General features: G+C 33.4%; 1 protein-coding gene across 4 annotated transcripts in view; it reads left to right on the top strand.

Annotated features, from left to right (window-relative positions):
* The window catches only part of EPHA3 (EPH receptor A3), a 359,434-nt gene that overhangs the window by 11,101 nt on the left and 325,060 nt on the right, over positions 1–23,273 (top strand). For all 4 annotated transcript variants that reach the window (XM_005548387.5, XM_065539289.2, XM_005548386.4 and 1 more), the window contains exon 2: positions 8,915–8,979. In XM_005548387.5, coding sequence (XP_005548444.3) covers positions 8,915–8,979 — 65 coding nt within the window. The remainder of the gene's footprint in view (positions 1–8,914; positions 8,980–23,273) is intronic.

Below are 23,273 nucleotides of genomic sequence, written 5' to 3'. Positions count from 1 at the left end.
ACATAATAATAAGTCATCTTTCATATTATAATAATTTATTGTTTGTGTTTGTTTATTTATCAAACTGTTTACCTGAGGATTAGTTACCCACTGGAGTTTGAAAAAAAAAATATGCTGGGGACTGGAATGCTCTGTGCTTTTGAAGATGTCAAATTCAATGGGATAAATGAATCTAAAATGAATACTTACATAAAAATTGTTATAGATATGAGAATTATGAAAAATATGATATGAATCTTTGGTGGAGAAGGCAATTTAAGTCCCAGAACAGAGTCCCTGAGAGACAGGGAGAATTTTTTTAAGGTAAAAGATAATAATAAATTCCTAAAAACAAGGAGTAGAAGATTAACTGATTTGCTTAAGTTCATGTGCTGGGCATAATTTTAACCCAGATTATTTTTAACTGCATGTAACTTTAAAAATAATTTAAATGAATATATAACAAAGACATATTTTTAAGCATGTCCAAAATAACTATTCAGAAACAGTCCTTATTAAGCACATACCTAAACTGATGTAAATTCTGTGTGAGTGCATGTGAATATATTGGAAACACATGGGACTGAATATCAAAATAGAACCATCACCAAATAAAAACTTCTGTAGGTGCTATTCCTATTATGATTACACTACCCCAAAATACCTCACTGGTCTTTATTTGCATTCTACCATCTCTTTCATCAATAAAGTAAAAGTTTTCTGACTATTCCAGTGTGGAGTTTGATGCTTTCCATTGACACCATGCTCCTAAGATGTAAGGGAAAAGGACTAGTGTTTTGAAATAAACTGCTAAGAATGTGGTACCATATTTGATCCTTTGTGGACCGTTATAAAGACCCAAAAACAAACCTTGAAGAGTTTGTTTATGTGTGTGTGCCTATGTTTGTAGATGTCAGTCAAATTTGTATTGTCACGATCAGAATAAATGATACACATGAGATTTTAGATAATCCAGATATTCTGCAGAATATGATGAAGTCAAAGCTTTATTCTGATTGTAGTTTTCCAGAAATTTGTTTAATCAGGAAACCAATTTCTTCTACAGTGGGGTTCTTTCAAAACAAATACATGTGTACGTATATGCACATGTGTGTTTGAGGATGCCAAAATATCCAGAGGATGTTTTTAAATTTAAACTTACTTTTGTCTCATCATTACATTCTTTGTTTCCTATGCTAGAATTTTGAATCTTTATATCCAAGGGACTTCTAGGAGCAATTTTATTTCTAAAGGAAATATTATATTACAGTTATTCTGTAAGCCAATTTTCTTCTTCTATTTTCACAGCCAACAGTCAAACTCCGGCTGAATAGAGAGAGAGCCTGTACTATCTGGATGTCGATATTCTACATTTTATGATAATACGATTTTTTTAATACCAAGATAGACTGATTTTATGGGGTGAAGGCAAAATGCATATGCTGTAGTTTAAACTGCTATTTCCCTTAATGACTATTTGTATTTCATAATTGAGTAATATGTTTTCATTTTTCACTTTTTAATCTTTCAAAAAGGTGTCCCTGAATTGGATGTAAACAAGTCATTCTATTACTTCTGGAACACTTTAAAAAGCAAAACTGTGAAAAATAAAATGCTGTTTACATAATAATGTCCTAGTTTTAGAAACTTACATTTTGGGAGATGCATTTTACTTGTCTGAATGATTCATAATATCAGTTAACAATGGAGAGAAACAAAGAGCTGTTATTTAAGTCAGGCTGTTAGTGTACTAAAAATTCACTGGCAGTAGAGGATCACAACTGATTTATGTGAAAGGATTATTTTGTTACAAGAACACATTTCCTACTGATATCTTGATACCTGTTTGTTCCATAATAGTTTTGATATCCATATGACCTTTATATTTCTCTGATTAAAAGAGGAAAAATGAAAATTTTAATACATTATAAACAGCATAGGATTGACATTTACTAAAGTGCCCAAGTTTCTAGTAGAATTTTGTTCTGCGTTATTTCCTGAGTCACTCTAGTTATAAAAACACAGACTCATCTTACTGTGAGACTCTGTTTTGATTCCAAGGAGTTCCCCCTACTGTTGGCAAAGACTGAGATGAGACAGCTAATTACAATTTCTTCCATAACTAAGATCTTGATAGAAATAAATCCAAAATTATTGCCCAGGAGAAAAAGCTAATGAGAAAGAGTAAGTTAAGGGCAGAAATCTTCTTATATCACATAAACAGGTTGTTAAAATACCACCTGACAAAAAAGGTTTTTCATAACAATGTTTAACATGGCAGCATTTAAAAAATTATTACATCAGCTAGGCGCGGTGGCTCACGCCTGTAATCCCTGCACTTTGAGAGGCCGAGGCAGGTGGATCACAAGGTCAGGAGATCAAGACCATCCTGACTAATGCGGGGAAACCGGTCTCTACTAAAAATACAAAAACAAAATTAGCCGGGCGTGGTGGCAGGCTCCTGTAGTCCCAGCTACTCGGGAGGTTGAGGCAGGAGAATGGCGTGAACCTGGGAGGTGGAGCTGGCAGTGAGCCGAGATCATCCACTGCACTCCAGCCTGGGCGACAGAGTGAGACTCCATCTCAAACAAACAACAACAAAAAATTACATTCTAATTTTAGCTGTTCATTTGATAAAAATTGCATAAATTAAAATTTCTGTGATAGAAAATGCTGCTAAATTTAACACAGTTTACAGGAACTTTTATCTGCACACACCTGAGGCATAATAGTTGACTTCGTTTATAGTACAATATTTTTATAATGTTTTATCTGTGAAATAAAATACTAATTAGATCTATTAAAATATTTTGGCTGGTCGCGGTGACTCACGCCTGTAATCCCGTCACTTTGGGAGGCCAAGGCGTACAGATCACGAAGTCAAGAGATCGAGGCCATCCTGGCCAACATAGTGAAACCCCGTCTCTACTGAAAGTACAAAAATTAGCTGGGCGTGGTGGCCCACGCCTGTAATCACAATTACTCAGGAGGCTGAGGCAGGAGAATCGCTTGAATCCAGGAGGCAGAAGTTGCGGTGAGCCAAGTTTGTGCCACTGCACTCTAGCCTGGCGACACAGGGGAGACCCTGTCTCAAAACTAATAATAATAATAATAAATAAAATAAAAAAAGAATAATAATGCTTGGGTAGAAAGAAAATAAATACAAACAGGAAGTCCACAGGAACAGTTAAATTAAGAATATGCAAGCGCAGTAGATAAAAGTTGTTGCAATACAGAAGTACATCAGAAAAACTATCTTCTCTAAACTTCTCAATGTCATACCCTGGTGCATACAGTAAAACAGAAAAGCTGAGTTTTGGTGAATCCTATCATAAAATATTTGTTGATTTCTTAATTCTGTATTATGTTTGACCAGAGAACTACACAGAGAATTATAACACTGAGAAAAAAAATTTATTTCTTTCTGTATCATTTTCTTCAATTTGTGACATTTAAATATATTTAGAAGCAGACTGAAGAGCTCTGTGTAGTCCTGTAACCTAGAGCAAAGTTATTCTGCTTATTATAACAGAAAGTGATGAAAATGATAAAGATAAGTATTTGTGAAATGAGGCTGGGACAATTACAGTGATGGTGTGCATAGAAAGAAACTGTCATTACTCTTTAGTAAAAACAAGATGTAATCAAAGGATGGGCTTATTTTCTATTGTAGTGGTTTTATAGTTATTTGTACTTGGCCATAAAAGTCCCTTATAACTGAAGGTTTTACAAGAAAACTTGTGCATTATTATATGAGTTTGAAATTCTTTAGCCATTAAAGCCTACTGTTCACCTTGAAATGATTGTTTAATAATTATTTATAACTCAGTTTCATAAAATGCAACTACAGCATTACCACAAAGCCTATGGGTATATTATTAGGTAATTGGAAATTGGAAAGATAATTGGAAAGATCTGCTTCAGTACAAAGCTGTGGCATTTAATCTTAAAAACCTTTTAGAACTGTCTGCATGTTTGTAGCACTTAAAAATCTTTCAAGGTGTGAATATTAGTTTCATTCTCAGTCTTTCTAAGTAGACAAGTAGCCACTATGAAGCAGAATTTATAAATGTCCTTTAAAAATCTTTATGTGTTAATAATTCTCTAAAAATCAAAACTCCAGAAACTTGTACATTTTTAATCTGCCCTCACTAACTGGGAACCTTTGTTTCAAGCCCTTATTTTAGTAACTGACAACTTGAAAAAAAAAAAAAAATCTTAGTTTGTTCCTTTTACTAAGAAGAAAAGATGATGTAAATTATTGGAATAGGCAATTCTTTTTGACACTGCCAATACTAATGAGCAATTTTACTAGGAGTGGACTTTTGATTGAGTCTCTCCATTGTGATAGAGGACAGGATAGGAAGAGAGAGGATGGCTCTGGGAATCTCAATCCCACAATCCAACAGAGGGGGAGATGGAACAGCAGAAATCAGTGGCAGAAATGACGTCCAGGTTTCCTCCTTTCCATAAGTACTTATTACCAATTTGAGCCAATTTGCTCTATACTTTGTTCCTTTTTTTGTTTGCTTGCTTTGTTTTATTTTGTTTGTTTTTGAGACGGAGCCTCGCTCTGTCTCCCAGGCTGGAGTGCAGTGGCGCGATCTCGGCTCACTGCAAGCTCCGCCCCCGGGGTTCAAGCGATTCTCCTGCCTCAGCCTCCCGAGTAGCTGGGATTACAGGCGTGTGCCGCCACGCCGGCTAATTTTTGTGTGTTTAGTAGAGATGAGTTTTCGCCATGTTGGCCAGGCTGGTCTTGAACTCATGAACTCTGGTGATCCGCCAGCCTCGGCCTCCCAAAGTGCTGGGATTACAGGCATGAGCCACTGTACCCGGCATTATACTTTGTTCTTACTTCTTTACTCCATTCTACACCTTCTTATTTACATCAGAAACCACCATTCTTTCTTTCCAGATCTCAGTAACTTAGTGCCCATCTGAAAGCCAAATCAACAGTCCAAGTAAGGATTACCTTCCCCTTCTCATGAATGTAAGCCCCTTCTAGTCATACATCTCTATTTAAAAGCAATTAGAGGCAGTAAAACATGTAAAAGAAAAACCTAGAACCATATCCATCGATACGTAAGACGGTGATTTCCAAATTCATTTTTGCCCAGAAAAACTCCACTTATTTATTTACTAACTTAAATAGAATCATGACATTTAAAAACATTTCCAATTTAAATCACTTTCATTAAAAAAGTTAATATATGCCATATAGTTCTTTGAATATAAAATATTCTAAAATTAACAAAATAATGTGTTTTCTGTTACACACCAAAAATATATGGCAATCACATCATTAGAATATGAAATCTGGGAAGGGGTAACTTACAGCTTTGATAAATAACTGGCATGAGATAGCCATTAAAGAATGAAGTCACACATATGTTCCTATCTAGCCTTAAGTAAGTTTTCGTTTTGTCAGATTTTATCATTGTGAACTCACATTGTCCAGCAATTGAAATAAACTATCCAATTACTAATGCAATTATAACTCAGTCCACAGTATTATATTTGTACGTCACAACTCATCAGACTATCCTGTCCATCCTAGCGTTTGAAAAGAAATGATCAGGTCTACATATGTTTAGAGAGGGACAGCATTCTAGTAACCAAAGTTCTTGCCTGTATCAGTGTGGGGTTTAAGGTATGTATTGCAATGTTACATTGAGTCAATGTATGCAGATAAATCCCTCACAGATTTACTTTGAAATTCCATTCATTTTCTTTTCTTACCTCAATTATGCTATATACTCAAACTGTTCTATAATGGATCACAGGAGATTTGAGGTTTGTATCCTGGGAGTCCCAATTAAGTAACCATTCACTTTAAAGTACTTAGAATTCTTAGACGGTGTTATTTTTATTTGGGTACAAACAAAAGGGACTTTATAAATCCAAATTATATGCTTTTAAAATGTGTTTTGAAGTTAACTATTCTACTCTACTAGGTCATGTATTTAGGTCATGTAATTGAATTATAAATATAATTCAGAAGTCAAAATGGAACTGTTGTCAAATAATATTAATGTATTAAATTTACAAGAAGGGAGTCTGTACAGCATGTTATAAACTCATGGTGGTTTTAAAGATATTTTTGGTATTTGAACATCACAGCAACATTGCAAGATACTCAGGGTAGATATAATTGATAGACAATAGAATCAGTCAGAAGTAATGCTGCTAATTGTGTTTTTCTCATTTGTGCTAAATGGAGTACACTAAAAATTTAATTTCTGAGTAAATGCAATAAATTTAATTAATCTATACTTACTTTAATTGACTGTATGGTCTAACTTATTTTGGTTTGTTCTCATTTGAGTAGAAACCAAATGCTGATGTGATTAGTCCAGTTCTTTTCCATTGTTCTTATTATCAGAAGAAACTTAAGGATATGGTAGTTCATTAGCTGATAACCTACATTCCAATAAGTAATTTACTAAATAGAGTCTATGTAATAACCACATCTTCTTCTCCTCACTCTGGTTACTAATACTAAGATTAAACTAGTGATTGATCTTAGCATGTGGAGTAACATATAATTATCATTTAGTAATGTGCAATTAGTACCTAAACACAATGATACATTAAGCCATTTAAACCCCCAAGGACACTGCAAATATAATCTAATAATTTATGCATACTGGCAAGCTGATTTCTACTATGCAAATCCCATATAAAGCTCAGAGAGATTAAATGATTGGTATGAAACAACTAACAATTGAACTAGGTATATCTTTTATGAGAATGAATGTTGGTAATATCCTTTAATTTAAAGGTGAGGAAGTATTTTTGTATTTTCAAAAATTTTCTAACACTGATCTGAAATATAATCTATAACATTGATTAATTGGTAGAGGGTTTTTAATTATTTTTCAGAGATAATTGCAATATAATTAAGCATACTGTTAATTTCCAAACTGATATCATGGGAAATAATTCAATTATGGAAATTATACTATGTAATCCATGCAGCGGCTATCTATCTTCTGTTTTAATCTAAATACAGTTACTTCTCATTAGGATTAATTTATTGGGAAAACATTCTTTAATCATTAAGGAATTATAATGTAAAAGGTAAAGTTTATGTTTGTCTTTCACTAGCAAAACTTAAAGAATCAAACTTTGAGAACTGTATTTCTTTTACATTGTAATGATCAAGAGCCTTATTTTTACCCACCTAATGTATTTATCAACTAACCAGGTAATCAAAATTTTAGTACTACCTGAAAATTTAGAAATCTAATGTCTATCAAATATGTAATTAATTTTTCTTAACATTTTATAAGATTAATATTTCCTTTACAAAAAATAGTTGAGATGATTTTTAGTATGTCAAATATGTAATTTATTTTTCTTAACATTTTATAAGATTAATATTTCCTCCACAAAAAATAGTTGAAATGATTTTTTAAAGTCTATCAGATATGTAAATTTTCTTTACATTTTAAAAGATTAATGTTTGCTTTGTAAAAAAAAATTACTTGAGATTATTTTTAAAAGAATGGTGCTTTTCATGTATCAGGAAACATTTTGTAAACAACATGAGAACATGTTGTGCAGTGTACGTATTTACATTATGTTTTGCTGTGTGTATATATGTAACCCCTGAAAATGATTCCTTTCTATTGTGTGTATTGATTTTCATGGTCTGGTTCATGTTAATAATGCATGCTGAGTTTATGTAACCTTCCTTCACATCCTCCATTAGTCAATCATGGAATTTTTTTTCTAATTTAGAAGAAAGATGAGGTAAAATCATAGCTTCCATTATTTAATAGGTCAGATAGACAAAGTGAACCTTTTGTTATTAATTGTATTTGAAGTGCTGTTTTATATTTAATTTTCTAACCCATTACAAATTAATATTCGGTGTGGAAAATAACGTTCCATCTTCTTTTAATAATATATGCAATCATATGCATGTTATGTTTTACTTTTCGTGTACAAACATCGATGAAAAGTCATTAGAACTAGCACGAAGTTCTGAGTAAAACCACTAAAGTCTTTGAGTAAAAATACTCGCTCTGCCGCCCAGGCTAGAGTGAGTGGCGCGATCTCGGCTCACTGCAAGCTCCGCCTCTCGGGTTCCCGCCATTCTCCTGCCTCAGCCTCCCGAGTAGCTGGGACCACAGGCGCCGCCACCACGCCCGGCTAAGTTTTTTGTATTTTTAGTAGAGACGGGGTTTCATTGTGTTAGCCAGGATGGTTGCGATTTCCTGACCTCGTGATCCACCCGCTTCAGCCTCCCAAAGTGCTGGGATTACAGGCTTGAGCCACGGCGCCCGGCCAAAATAACTACTTTAAATAAGTAAAGCTTTACACAGGTGTTATTATAAAACTTAGTTTTACTTTTATTTCTCCTCAAATTGGTAGTTAAGCTTTTTGTTTGTTACATGTAAGTAAATAATGAATACATTTTTAAAAAATACACATTGCAGAATAATATGTTGAGTATTAGCCAGGGACAATATGAAGGTGCCGTATTAAATATAAATAAACATATATTGATTCACTGTAGCAACATATTTAAGAAATGAATTAATTGTGAAATCATATGCAAATTTATCAAATTTAATATTTTTGAAGGTGTTTTGATATGCTAGCATTAATATTGTTTTCTATTTTGCATTTTTATTGTTTCCTCTTTAAATCTGTAATTATTATGTAAGAAATTGTCAGTATACTGAACATTAACCTATCCTTGTAAATAAATGCGAACAGTTTAAAAGGACACAGAAACTTTTGATCTCTTAACTTTCCCTGTGTATTTTTTGTAACTCCCTTTTTTTATACTAATTATAGACTTACAATGAAAAGGAAGAGTTATGTTTTTTGAGCAATATCAACAACAGACAATGTGAACTCAACAGAAGCAAATAGAAATAATTCACTGTTATTAATTGTGTTTGTGTATTGTGTTTTATTTCAGTCAATCTACTGGATTCAAAAACAATTCAAGGGGAGCTGGGCTGGATCTCTTATCCATCACATGGGGTGAGTTTAATAAACTATCAAAGGGAAACATCATTTTCTCCATTACCTTTCTTAGGGAGCAGATGAATTTATTGTATTCTCTAAAGAGAACTCTTGTACTTCTGGTGACAAATTATATTTATAGGAGTATTCAATATATGGAGTAGCACAGCTTGACATTTGTGTCTAGTGGAGTTACTGAGAATTTTGAACATTTTTTTCTTCTTCATTTATCAATTGCTTGAATGGATTGATTAAATAGTTTAATTATTGTTGGCATCATGTTAATGATTTAAGAGTGACTTTTTTTTTTTTTGATGTGATCAGAATAGGTGAATTAATTAGACTGCCTAAATTTCAGGTGATGTAGAAAGTTTGTATTTGGAGATGGTAATCTCCAAAGTCATAGCCTTAAAATCAACCTCGGTAACTGCTCTTCCAAGTAGGTAGAATTATTGTTCAACATTATAAACCTATATTGTCTTAATTTACTTGTTTAAAATGTCTACAATTTGCCTAGATCAGTTTAAAAATGGGAATATTACTTAGAAAAAATCTGCTGCTGCCTTTAAGTTTTAAACTTTTTATATAGCTTTGGTATTTTATCAATCCAGATACAAATTACAGAGTGTGTAGTATTTTGGTGCTCTAAATGACTATAATGAGCCTTTTCTGGGAGAAAATTTTTCTTTTAGTTTTTCTGAAAAATGGGGGGTGGGGTTACATTTCTCAAACTTTTTTCCCTACACAATTTTGTAATAAATTCCCCAACATACCTTTTTGTTTCTAAGTATAGCTTGTGAAATATGTGAAATATTTTGAAATATTTATCATAGGAACAAGTGTATGTATTCCTGTCCTTCTATGATAGTCATCTTTTCAAGAGATTGTAATTACTTCCATTTCGTATTGGTGTTCAGTCTTTAGAGTTTTGTGCCTAAATATACACAGTTTTATGATAGCACCAGCTTCTTCACCAGCGGATGTTTTCCATCAGAGATACTTCATCTATCTGTCATCTTTGTATCTGCTTCTCTTCCTGACACACCTTGACTTTGACAATATGCCAAAACCTAAAATCAAGCCTTCATTAGTTACTTTAGAGCAGAGAGTATGAAGTAAGCCAGGATTTGGTTTTCCCAGAGGTGTGAAAGGAATCAAATGATTTGGATAAAAGCACAGCCTAGGTTGTCGTAAAGAGTGAATTGAAACTCAAGAATGAGCTGGAAAACTCATTTGAAACTAATCATCTAAAAGTCAAACCTCACCTTAATTTGATTTTAGAAATTTAAATTTTTCATGACTCTTTCAGATAACATACCAGAGAACCTGTTGCCTCAGGATATAAGAAAAGCAAAAACTATAGTAATGTTTAGTTACTATATATTAGTATTTAGTATACTATATACCATATATACATACTATACACTATATATACTATATAATATGGTATATATATTAATATATTAGTATCTATAACTAATAGACACATATATGTTTATTTTTTAAAACAAGAAATTATCTTATATTTCACAGCAACAGTCTGGCTGATGTTTTCCTTTAAAGAAGGTATAGTGGTAACACATTTTTATATATTGAGAGTTGGGGGAAATGAATTCCCCCATTGTTAATCTCGTAGATAATGTGATGGGGTAGAGTTGGCACTTCTACTTCTAGATCTATGTTGGAGGTAGACAGTGGGGTGTTCTTAGCACCTTGCTGGGTAAAGTGTGACACAGGGACAAACCAGCAACATCAACATGTGGGAGATTATTGGAAATGCAGACTACCAGACCCTTCTCCAGACATTGTGAATCAGAATCTGTATCTCAATAGGTGACTCTTTAGCACATTCAATTTGAAAAACACTCCTCTGGATAAATTACCTCTTCACATTTCCCATCTCTGGCCCAATTTACTATCTCTTTGTTGTCTAGGAATCTCTTATAGCTTCCACAGTCAAAAGTTTTCAGTTTCTTCTTTGGTTTACTGTTGCCTCAGAGATCCCCACTCGGACCCATTGGCTCCTCTTCATTGCTGTCCTCTGTTGATCTTTCAACTGTGATTTTCTTATTTCTGATGCATAAAATAGCCTAAAATGGTTGGTCATTCTCTTCAAGCTTATCATTATTATTTGCAGGGAGAAAAGAGAAACTCCCCAATAGTTCATGAAACTTACAATACCTAAGAACCCCAAAGCTAAAAAAAAGAATAAAATCAAATGATGTGAATTATTGTTCTGTGGTGATATGTAGTGTATATTTCCTTTAAATTTCCCACATATTTTGTTAACCATAATATATATAAGGAAATATATAGTGCAGTTTAGAAAACGTTAGATCAACTGTTTTTTTGGGAAATTGACCAAATTATTAGGTGAAAATACTGTATGGTAAGTTTAGGTTTTGGATTTAATAGCCTGGCATATACAAATATTTGTGCCTCCAGATTCAATTAATTATTTTTATTGCTCTCATTTTTAACACGGCAAGGATAGATTAGTTTTGTGGTTGTATTGTTTGTAAAGGAAATAGATACTTATAACAATTGTGATATCCTTGCTGAAAGGTTTTTCATAAAATAAAAAGACAAGTAATAGCTGGAAATGGACTTTGAGTTTGTTATTTTTCAGATTAATTAAATAATAACTGGCAGTGCATCTGACTGGAGGATAACTAAAATATGACTGTAAACTTAAGGGGAAAAATCATAATAACAATATTATACCATATTAAATCACTGCAAATTCTCACTCTTGATTTAGGGTAGTGGTTCTTAACAGGTTGAGCGAGTAGGGAATTTTTATTTTATCTCGGGGGGATATTTGGCAATGTTTGAAGACTTTTGTCACAACTAGGGAAAGGAGGCACTTTTACATTTAGTAGGGGAGACCAGTGGTACTGCCAAATACCTTACAATAAACATGGCAGCCTCTAAAAAGAAGATTGATCTGGTCTAAAATGGCAGTGCCTAAGTTGAGAAACTCTTACTTGGGGGATTAATAATAGCATTCCATCAGGAACTGTCCTTAACTAAGGAGATCTGGGAGACTGCCAGGTCCTTCTCTAACTTCCAGTCATGTTCTCATCAGAAGCTCTGAATTCCAAATCTGTTGAAATATAAATTTTAAAAAATAAATCAGTGATTCATTTCAGACTTAAAATGAATCTTTCATGGAATGCTTGTATCACCTGAGCTATTAAAAAATTAATATATTTGGAGGAAAATGGCCAAGAGTCACTCATTCCTTCATATAATTTGTTTTCTTTTTCTATTCTTTCTTTTCCTCCAAAGATGTATTCATACATGAAACTTTGCAATTTGCCTAGGTAATTTTCTTGGGAGTAGTATTTCTCTCTCCATTTTTAAATGGTGCTTCATATCTTAGAGAAAACCTTGTAGGGAAATATGATACTACATATATTATTAGGCCTTGGACCAATTCTCCAAATAAATATCTGGGAGTAAATTTAATGAAACTTTAATTTTCTCTAAATGAAGGTCATGAAAATAATACTCAAATTTGTAAACTGAAATTATTTATGGAGGTCATGAATAGCAATTCATTTTTCAATGGAAGAGTTTTATTTGTCACTCATATTATCTGGCATTATATTTGGTGCCTTTAGCAAAGCAGACAGAAGCAGTTACCTTCTCTGGGCCTATAAACTATGAATTATAATATGATATTTGAATCCAGGGCTTAATTTTATTCAGAAATTTGGGTAAATAATTCAATAGTTCTAATATTAATATTTGATTTTGAGAATAATCAACACATATCAAAGCTTCTATATATTGTTAGGTTACAGCTTAGAAAAACAGTCTTTTGCTTACACATGACTCTTAAATTGATTGTACTTAAACTGATCGATGATTGATTGATTGATTGATAGTGTTAATCTACCATGTAAACTTTCTTAGACTACATATCATTACATAAATTCATTGGAGGAGAGATCCAAGGAAGGCCGAGCTACACAGTTTTCATTTAGTATAGTATTGATATCCTGATTAACTAGTACAAAGAAATTATAAGCTATGACTCAATTAAGGAAACTCCAATAAGAAGAGGGTGAGGACTGGTAGGGTTCAGGAAGTGTAGAAAAAGCACTGTCTGCAACAAGTAATATATATTTGTGGAAAATAGAGGTTTCAGAATTAGTAATTGTGGAATTAAGGTTTCTTTAGATATTTATTGATGTCTTAGCAGTGAACGTGCACTTAAATGAAAACACTCTTTTGGCAAATAGAGAGCTTGCTGATTGCCCACCCAATATCTGGATTCTCTTTGCTGATGGAAGAAACATCGATATTGTTCAAGTTTTCACTCTCCCAGGTGTTACTGGAAAATGGCCCTTCTGCGACTCTGTGGGTTTAATGTTGATTCATCTGAGAACTAATCATGACCATGATAGTTATTTTGGCAGGGATTGGTTGAAGCAAGTGTAAGTAAAGCCAATGATGCTGGTGCAGAATTCTAGTGATTTCTAGGAAAGGATTTCCTCCTGATAGAGAGATAGGGAGAGACCCAGCATTTCCTCTGTTTGGACTTGTTCTGTAAAGGCTCTGGGTCTGCAGCAGCTGCATTTCTCTCAGGACTAGAAAGGCAGAGCCCAGTGAGCATAAGAGAAACCAGCATGGAACCTTGTTATCACTGAACCACTGAATTACGTGAAATAATGCCTCTTCTTTGTTATTTAAGCCACTCTTAGTATTTTTCATGCTTTCAAATGAAAGGCATCCTGATAGGATGGAATGTTTTATCTTTGCTCAAATATTCTAATTTCTAAATGGAGGCTATCATTGTGTATTACAGTGTCATATATATTTTCCAGATTGTCTTTTTTGGTACTTTAGTAAGATGTCAAAAATAATAGAGTAGTAAAACAGGTTAAGCACATTGGTTAGAATTGAGGCATCTGCATTTCCATTCTATCTCTACCCCTTATTATATAATCAGATGTAAGCCAATTAATCAAAAACTGACCAGGTGGCTCACACCTGTAATCCCAGGGCTTTGAGAGCCTAAGGTAGGAGAATCACTTGAGATCAGGGCTTCAAGATCAGCCTGGGCAAACAGCAAGAACACCCTATCTCCAATAAATACATAAACACATAGAAATTAGCCTGGAGTTGTGGCATTCACCTGTAGTTGTAACTATTCAGGGGGCTGAGGTGGGAGGATCACTTGAGCCCAAGAGTTCCAGGCTGCAGTGGGGTATGACTGAGCCGCTACACTCTAGCCTGGATGACGGAGCCACACTCTGTCTCTCAAAAGGAATTTTTTTTTTAATCTTGAAAAAACATTTGTCTTCACCTCTAAAAAAAGGAATTAGAGTAATTCCTATGTCATATCACTTTAGAGCAAATGAGATTTGAGCATAAGTATATATATGTGTATATATAATACATGTGAAAGAGCTATATAAATGTCATTTCTTATTCTAAGACAAGCTTTGAGGTTCTCCCACTTTAATTCAAACTCTTTTGCTAAATTCATTTACATGTCTCCATAAACCTCAATCTACACTCGAGGTCTTGAATTTGTATTTAGGAGAAGGAAAGTTGACAGTGTTGTGTGAAGTCTCAGCAGGCACCTCTTCTCAATTCAGAGTCCAATACATTGCCTCTGATGTCACTTCGTTTTTATTCCATCTAATCTGCACAGACTGAAGTTCACATACAATCTTGCTGCAAAAGGAATTGCGGTTTTGGACCGTGAATTTAAATCATTATTACTAGGCTCGAACACATCTTTATTAGTCAAAATAGGAACCATTACAATCATCACATTTTTGCCAACGAAAAATAAGTTTGTTTATTCCTGTAGAATAAAAATTCATGCTTCGGGATTCGATGAACTCTTGGAAAGCATTTTCTGCCTCCTGCTAGTTGTGGAAGCGATTTCCCTGCAAAAGGTTCTCGAGATGCTTGAAGAAGTGGTAGTCAGTTGGCGAGAGGTCAGGTGAATATGATAGATGAGGCAAAACTTTGTAGCTCAATTTGTTCAACTTTTGAAGCATTGTTTGTGCAGCGTGTCATGGGGCATTGTCGTGGACAAGAATTGGACCCTTTCTGTTGACCGATGCCAGCTGCAGGAATTGCAGTTTCCGATGCCTCTCATCAATTTGCTGAGCATACTTCTCAGAAGTAATGGCTTCACCGGGATTCAGAAAGCTGTAGTGGATCGAAACAGCAGCAGACCACCAAACAATGACCATCACTTTTTCGATGCAAGTTTGGCTTTGGAAAGTGCTTTGGAGCTTCTTCTTGGTCCAGCCACTGAGATGCTCGTCACCAGTTGTATAAAATCCACTTTTTGTCGCACGTTACAGTCTGATCGATAAATGGTTCATTTTTGCGGAGAATAAGAAAATGACGCTTGAAAACAACTTTTTTTTCTTTTTTTTTCTTTTTTTTAACTTTCTCTCCGCTCATGAGGCACCCATTTATCAAGTTTTTTCACCTTTCCAATTTACTTCAAATGCCGAAGGACCGCAGAATGGTCAGCATTGAGTTCTTCAGCAACCTCTTGTGTAGTTGTAAGAGGATCAGCTTTGATGATGACTCTCAGTTGGTCCTTGTCAACTTCCAAGGACAGGTCACTACGCTCCTCATCTTCAAGGCCCTTGTTTCCTGTGCGAAACTTCTTGAACCACCACTGCACTGTACCTTCATTAGCAGTTCTGAGCCAAATGCGTTGTTGGTGTTGTGAGTTGTCTCCAATGCTTTACAATCCACTTTGAACATCAATAAGAACATCGCTCGAATTTGCTTTTTGTCTAACATCATTTCCATAGTCTAAAATACATATAAAAAACAGCAAATAATAAGTCATTACCAAAAACAAAACGAGAAATGCACATTAAAATGATGTATAACATATTTCACACTTAATTCAGAACGTATTCCAGTATCAAATGGCAAATTTCAACAATGCAAACACTGCAATTACTTTTGCATCAGCTTAATAATTGAGGCAGTTAAAACATAGTAATTTGGTATGTAGTTTATTTGTAACTTTTAGTGATGAGAATATTCTCAAATATTGATATTTCAGATTTCAGGTCAAATGTTACTTCTTCATGGAGACCTTTTCACAAGCCACCCTCCTGCCCCACCATCTCCTAAATGACCCTCACCCCATCCCTAGTGTATAACACCTGATAAGCTCATCTACCTCCTTACGCATGTCCTTTGTTGTATATCCACAGCTTACAATTATACATTAATGCAATCATTCGATTGATCTTTATTTCAGCCGGGAAACTCTGGCTTTCACAGGAAAGCTCTGTGAGGCCAATCCTCATTTCACGAAATTCTCCCTTAACTCTTAGCATTTACAGTTTCTATATTAATTGCCCATGAATTAAAATTATTAAAAAATGAATAATAAAAGCTTTGCCAATTAAGAAAGCTGACATCGATTTTTGTTTGGTTTGGTTTTTTGAAAATAATTTGATAATTTAGACTATATTACTTGAAACAATGTCTTTTAGAGATTTCATTGTCTCTTTTAATGGCATAAAATTAAGTACAATTCTTATATATAAACGCATATATCTTCTATAATCTATAATATATCTATATTAAATATATTACATTGTCTTTTGTACTAGCAGACATATTTAGTTAAATGTAGCTAGAAAATACAACTGGCCAGTGAACTGAAGTTTAACTGAAAAAAAAAACTACATAAAGATAACTTCATATTGAAAATTATATTGATTGTTATCAAGGGGGGAAAAGTGAGAATCCTGTAAATAAATCCAGTTCAGCAAATCATAGAACTGTTTAAAATGAATAAATCATAGAGAGGAATGAAAATAATAAAAATACTTTCTAAATTAAGTCTTTACTTTTCTACTTTACAGTATGATGTTACTTGCCTGTAATATTAGAATTATTGCTATTTGGGAAGTTCAGGTTCTACAAAATCTTACCAACTGGATTTCTAGCTTTCGCCTTGTGAATGGGGTTTTAAATGCAGAAAGAATATTTTGACAACTGGGTGTCAGCGATAACCACCTGGGATTCTGCCTTTATGAATCACAGTCCAAATTCTACTTCATAGACTGAATAGTCAATCCAGGAACATCAAATTTTTGACATATGTGATATGTGATTCTTGGTCATTTGAAATTGTTCTGCCTAGACTCTATTTTAAGTATGTCACTCTCACCTATTATGCCGACCTCTCAAGGAAAGATGTCTGATTGCGTTAGAAAAACATGGCAAAATCTTACCGGCTTGTTTTTTTGAACCTTTCCTTGAAACAAAATGCACTCTGGAAAAAAAGGGGAAATGTGGACAAGTGCTAGAAATCAGATAAGATAGAATTTATTCTGGCAACATTTAATTTTTTAAAAATAAAATGCTACCTTGGTGCTTTAAAAAAAAAATAGAAGTGATTTTTCTGTTGCTAACACTATGTCTCTATGTGAATTGTGTTCTCTTCATCAAAACAGTGTTTATGTTTAGGGAGATTGGATTAGAATTTTAAAAATATGGCATGTACTCTATTTCATTTCTTTTACTTTGATGTAAGCTTAGTGGGATTTAAAACAAAGGAGACTTGAAACATAAGTGCATGGGTTTTATTTCCTCTAGCTTTACTCATAAATTTATTTGTGCTTTATGATCATTACCTAACATATATTAACTATAAAGTTAAATAAAAAGCTAAGATGTAGTCAAATAATTTTCATTTCTATTTTGAGCGTTTAATTATTTCATATGTTTGCTATAATCATTCTTTATTTGTTTTTTAAAGTAGATTTAAAAATTCCAAATAGAAGACGAAATTCTGCTTCTGCTAGTTTTTCATATTGATAACATTTTTTCTCTAGAACAAATAACTTTGACACTAAGCTCTGTTTTGTTGTTCAACTTCAAATTAGCATATTTTCTGGTCATAAATGCACAGTTATTAAAATAAAAGTGACCGAAAATATACATATTATAATTTTAAAAGAATGGCTTTCATATTCAATTCATTATATATTGAATGTGTTGAAACGTGCAAAATAGTGTATGGCAGACTGAATAGGTTTGTGCATTACTAAGAAATGTCCTATTCCTTTAATATTTTATAGAGAGTATATTCAGCCTAAACATTATGTTTTCAAGCTTCCAAGTGTTCTTTTGTATGAAGGATATAAAAACAACATACATACTCTGCTGGAAAGGAGTTTCAACGGTGTCTTTCCATTACACGTAAAACAAGAATTTTTAAAAATAATTCACATAAAAGCTTTGCTTATTTAAAATATTGCCTCTTTTATTAAAATTTTTAATTATTTTGACCCTTAGGCTTATTACACTCTGGGTGCTTAATTTCTTTCGAAAAATTAAAAAAAGAAATTAAATTTAGTCTATAAAAACTATGGTGTAGTATACTTTTTATGTAAGTCCCAAGTCCCAAATGATAGTCATTGAACCTGAGAATGCTTAATGGCTATGATGCGTACAATATAAACCACCTTAAGTATTTCTGCAACCTTAATAGGGTGTAGATTACCATCACTGTTTTTCCTGCATATGATGCTCACTTTATTGAGAAATTATTACATAAATAAAAATATTACCAAAGTAATATATGAGATTCCTTGGGAGTTGCTAAAATCATTTATCTCTATTACATGTGACATAAGAAGAAAAATGTCAAAGGGGCTACTTGGATTTTTCTGAGTATATCTAAAATCATATTATTACACATTATTTTTATTAATTCTGTTAATAAGGCAGTTTGATATATATAAACTAACAGATCAAAATTGTTACTTTTAAACTTCTATACAATAGTTGTTAGAAATGCAAAATTCTGAGCCCTAATCATGACTTGATGCATTAGAAACCCTGCGGATGGAGCCCAGCAATAGGATTTTTAATAGGCTATCCATGGGATTCTGATGCTACTCAAGTTTGGGGATCACTGTGTTAGAAAATCATTATCTGATGTAATGAGGCATACAGTACTTACTAAGATATTCAGCTGCTGCTTGATTCAGGGCTGTAGTTCATCTCAACCTCTAAATGCAGCACTGTGCATAATTCATGATTAATATAACTATTGATATTTTTAAATATTGGATTTTACAATAAACACACAGCAAGAGAAAAGACATGTTTTTCTGGCAACTTGGGAAATCCATTCCTGGAAATTTGTCATAGGAATTTATTCCAAGTCATCAAATTTATTTCACGTAATCTTGGAATTTAGTTTGAACCACATGTAGTATCTTCAATATTTACAAATACTTATACAGTATTTATATATCTGGAATCTATTGCTCATGATAAAAGAGATGATAATAAAACCCAAAAACTAAATAAACAATGAATTAAGTGATAGGGAGGTGGGAATACAGAATTGGAAAGTCCCTGTCATGTAGTTACTAGAATATAAGGTTGTCTGGGAAATGACTGTTAACTGTTCCCAGAGTGTTACTAGGATCAGATTGTGATGAATTTTATGTGCCACCCTAAAATACTCACATCAGTCAAAGACAACATTTTAAGCAGGTGATCAGGGAGGATAGCGTAATTGAAGAACAAATAGGAGTCAGAAAGGACACTGTAAAAGTTCCCACTGTAGGTTAATAGGACCTAGAATGAGCCTCCTATTCTTTTGGATATATATCTTGATGATTTAGCATCAAGTAGAACTTTTATTATTTTGTTAAGACTCCAGGAGGAGCTATCCTTAAAAATCAAATCTTTATTATTTTCTTTTCTTTTTTATTAATCAGATAATATTTATAATAAAGTCACAAAACAAATAGAAGTCATATTTGGAAAACTGAGTAACTTGTAGGACCTATAGAGGACTCAGTGAACATGAAAATTATCTAGTAAACTAGGGAAGGCAAAAGAAACAAACACAAGAGTGTGTGTTGGGGGACAGAAGGTACTCTCGCAGTAGAAGTGATTACGTTTCCCTTCTGTGTGACAGCCAATATTCTTTTGAGCCTAAGGTTAAGAATAAGCTAATTAAAAAAAAAAATGCAAATGGCTACCTCCCTTCTCAATGTAAAGTGACAACACCAAGAATCCAGCAATCGGGGAGACAGCCTAGCCTATTCAAGAAGGGAGAGATGCAATGCAATGTTTTAAAAGAATTTTAACCATTTTGGATCTTCTATACTTGGATACTCTTCCATGCCATGGAATCCCAGGAAAACTGATAGCCACACACTTCATAGGTTTACTCAAAAGTCTTCAATAGGATATAAATCTAGTGGGTGATAGGAGTCAATGTAGTCAACTGTGTTTGTCCAGAAATTCCCTGAATGCATACGTAATCTGTGCCCGTAATGTTGGATGGATGTACTAGGTAGCCATTTCTTAAGTTGAATTAGTAATACAATTCAGATGGAAATTTGCCTATCCTGAGTGAGGAAAAAGCAGCAAATAAGCCGTAAAAATATTATCTGTAGAATTTTGTGAAAACATTTGTTGATAGAGCTGCTTCAGTTTTCCATTAAAGGCAGCAAAATTTTACCTTATTTAGAGCAGTAAAATATATTTGAATGAGTAATCAAATTTTAGAGGTGGCAGAAATGGCAACGACTGTAGAAATCTTTTAGTGCAATACTCTATATAGACAAGCAATTGAGGTTCAAGGAGGCTTAGTGACTTGATGAAGGTCACAGCATTACCTTCTGGGTCTGGGTTTGGTGTTCTTTTCATTCCTCCTCTCTGTCTTGGTCTGTGGACGGTGCCAAGGAAGGATTTAAGATTGTGTGGTTTAATATTATCAGATTATACTTTATAGAATTTCAAGCCACGTCAACCGAGTGTCATGCATTGCAGCAGCACCCAAGATAATATCCAAATCTTGAGACACAGCAGACAAAATAGAACTACTTTTCTTAGCAGGTGAAAAAAGACTGATCTTTCATAAGCCCAAGAGAAAAATCAGGTTGTGTAGGATTATTATTAGCTTTCCATTCTCGTGAATGTGTACCCCTTCATCACGACTTGATTTATGATCCAGAGACTGGGCTGTCACTTGACGACTAAAGATTCTTAACTCATTTTCTGACAACTAGAAATTGATTTTAGCTTGAATTCAAAGAGTAATCTAAATCTGCTTGCATTGAAAGAGTATTTTCAAATGTTACATTGTAACTAAAATAAATATCACATAGTTTCAGTTTCTGTATAAGCCAATTAAATTCTGGAGATCCTTAAAAATTAGTATATCATTTTCCTACAACTAGTCTTAAAAGAGAAGCATTAGATATATTGTTTTCTAGCCAGTAAATCCTCAAGATTTAAAGTATCTCTAAATTATTGGCTTTATTTTGTGCTTTCTGAACTGCTAAAATAATCACTAAATTTTTATTGAATTCATTTTACAGAAATATATGTTGTTCATATGTAGGTTTCAAAATAATTTGGTAATATAAATTAGAGTAACAAGTTCATCCTTCAACAAATTTTGGAGACTAAAATATAAAACAGAACAAACGAGCTTTATAACTCCCAAAAAACCTTTGTGGTGAAATTTGCTTTAGTGATTATCTCTTGGAAAATAAACACTTTTATTTTCTGAAATAAGTGATTCTGATTCAAAGAAAAGTTTAGGAGTGGTAAACATTTAGGAGAAGATTAAGGGTAATAACATTATTTCAGAAGTGAAAATATATGAGGTAATATTAATTTCTAGAACCTACTGAATTCTTAATAGTTTATGTAGCATTCAAGGGGCTTGTAGAATCTTTATTACATTGAAATTTGTTCACTCTGTTGTCCAACAACTGCTTTAGCTCCTGCTATGTACCAGGTACTATTGTTGGTAGTAGAGATGCAAAGAATACAATAGCTAATATTTCTCCAATGGGCTATATACTATTCCTAGTGCTTTGATGTATCATTTCATTTAATTCTCACCACAATCCTATGAAGTTTTACAAGAAAGAACAGTAAAGCCCAAAGAATTTAAATAAATCGAACAAATTCAGAAATCTGGTGAGCAAAAACATCAGGAATGGAAACCAGACAATCTGATTCCCCGAAAATGCATGTCACCCCTACTTTATACTACATCTTGTAAGAAAAGTAAGCTATTCCAAGGAAAGTTTAAAGTTTAGTAGAAAAGACCAATACATAAACCAGCAACTATATACAATGATAGTCATGAATGAAAATACACAATAGATACAGTAATATTACATGGAGTATGTCATCAACTCTGCTTGGTATGAGTTAGCAAAGCTTATACCAAGAGATAGTGAAGCTTTAAAGATAAGTAGGAATTCACCAAGTATACTTGACTGTGCACCACACACACAAGTGCAGACTGAATAGCTTTGCATGTTGACAGAGAATCATAGCCCATGTCATCTGAAAATAGAACAGAAAATGTGTAAATGATAGAATTTCTGAAAGGAAAAAGAAAATAAATGAGAGTTAGAGTAATAGACTGGATAATGAAGAGCCTCAGACGTTATGCCAAGGGTTTGGGTTCTATCTTAACGCAAAATTGTTACGAAGTCTGAATTAGGATGTTTACTCCATGGACTTAGACTGGCGATGCAAAGATCAGATGGTCTACCAAAGTCATCAGAGAAAGGTCTAGCAAGATATGGAAAGGAGGTAATAGACACCAAGTGATTTATGCTATCTGTTCCATAAGAAAGGCAGAAAGGAGGTAGAGAAATCAAGGATAATTTCCATGATATTGTGATTGATAATAACTGATGCATGTCTTGATTTCTCCCAGATCAATGTTTCCCAAACTTTAGAGTACATCAGAACCATCTGAAGAATACCACCATTACAGTTATAGTTACGGACTGCCTTGCTAATGGTGCTTTTCCAAAGATCAGACTTTAAGATCCAATGTCCTACATTAATACTAAGACGTTAGCCTGCAAATAAATTTAAATGGTTTGGTATTATGAAAGTTTAAAGGATAGAACTTAAATGAATCTTTAAAAAGAGATGTGATCTATTATATATATACACGCATATGTCTAGGTATGAATATATCTACGTATATATCTACATATATATCTGCATCTAAAACACATATCCTAACATACCCAGTGGTATCTCATGTGCTATTTCAATATATGAAATTGTTTCATGACCCCTATATTATGAATAATTTCTAAATTGCTGGAAATTTAGATGCTATAAATAGGAAATTTTTACACAGATTCCTCCAGGCTGTTGAAGAAATTTATATAATGTACTCGTAGAGTTTTGGCAGAGTCAATTATGGGTATTTTGGCAGTAGAGTATATATAAAAGCTAAAAGTAAAACTTTTTTCTAAATATTAATTTTATATTGTATGCTATTT

Source organism: Macaca fascicularis, chromosome 2 (genome assembly GCF_037993035.2).
Source record: "Macaca fascicularis isolate 582-1 chromosome 2, T2T-MFA8v1.1".
In the NCBI taxonomy this organism is placed as follows: domain Eukaryota; kingdom Metazoa; phylum Chordata; class Mammalia; order Primates; family Cercopithecidae; genus Macaca; species Macaca fascicularis.
This window is presented reverse-complemented; position numbering and strand designations above follow the sequence as displayed.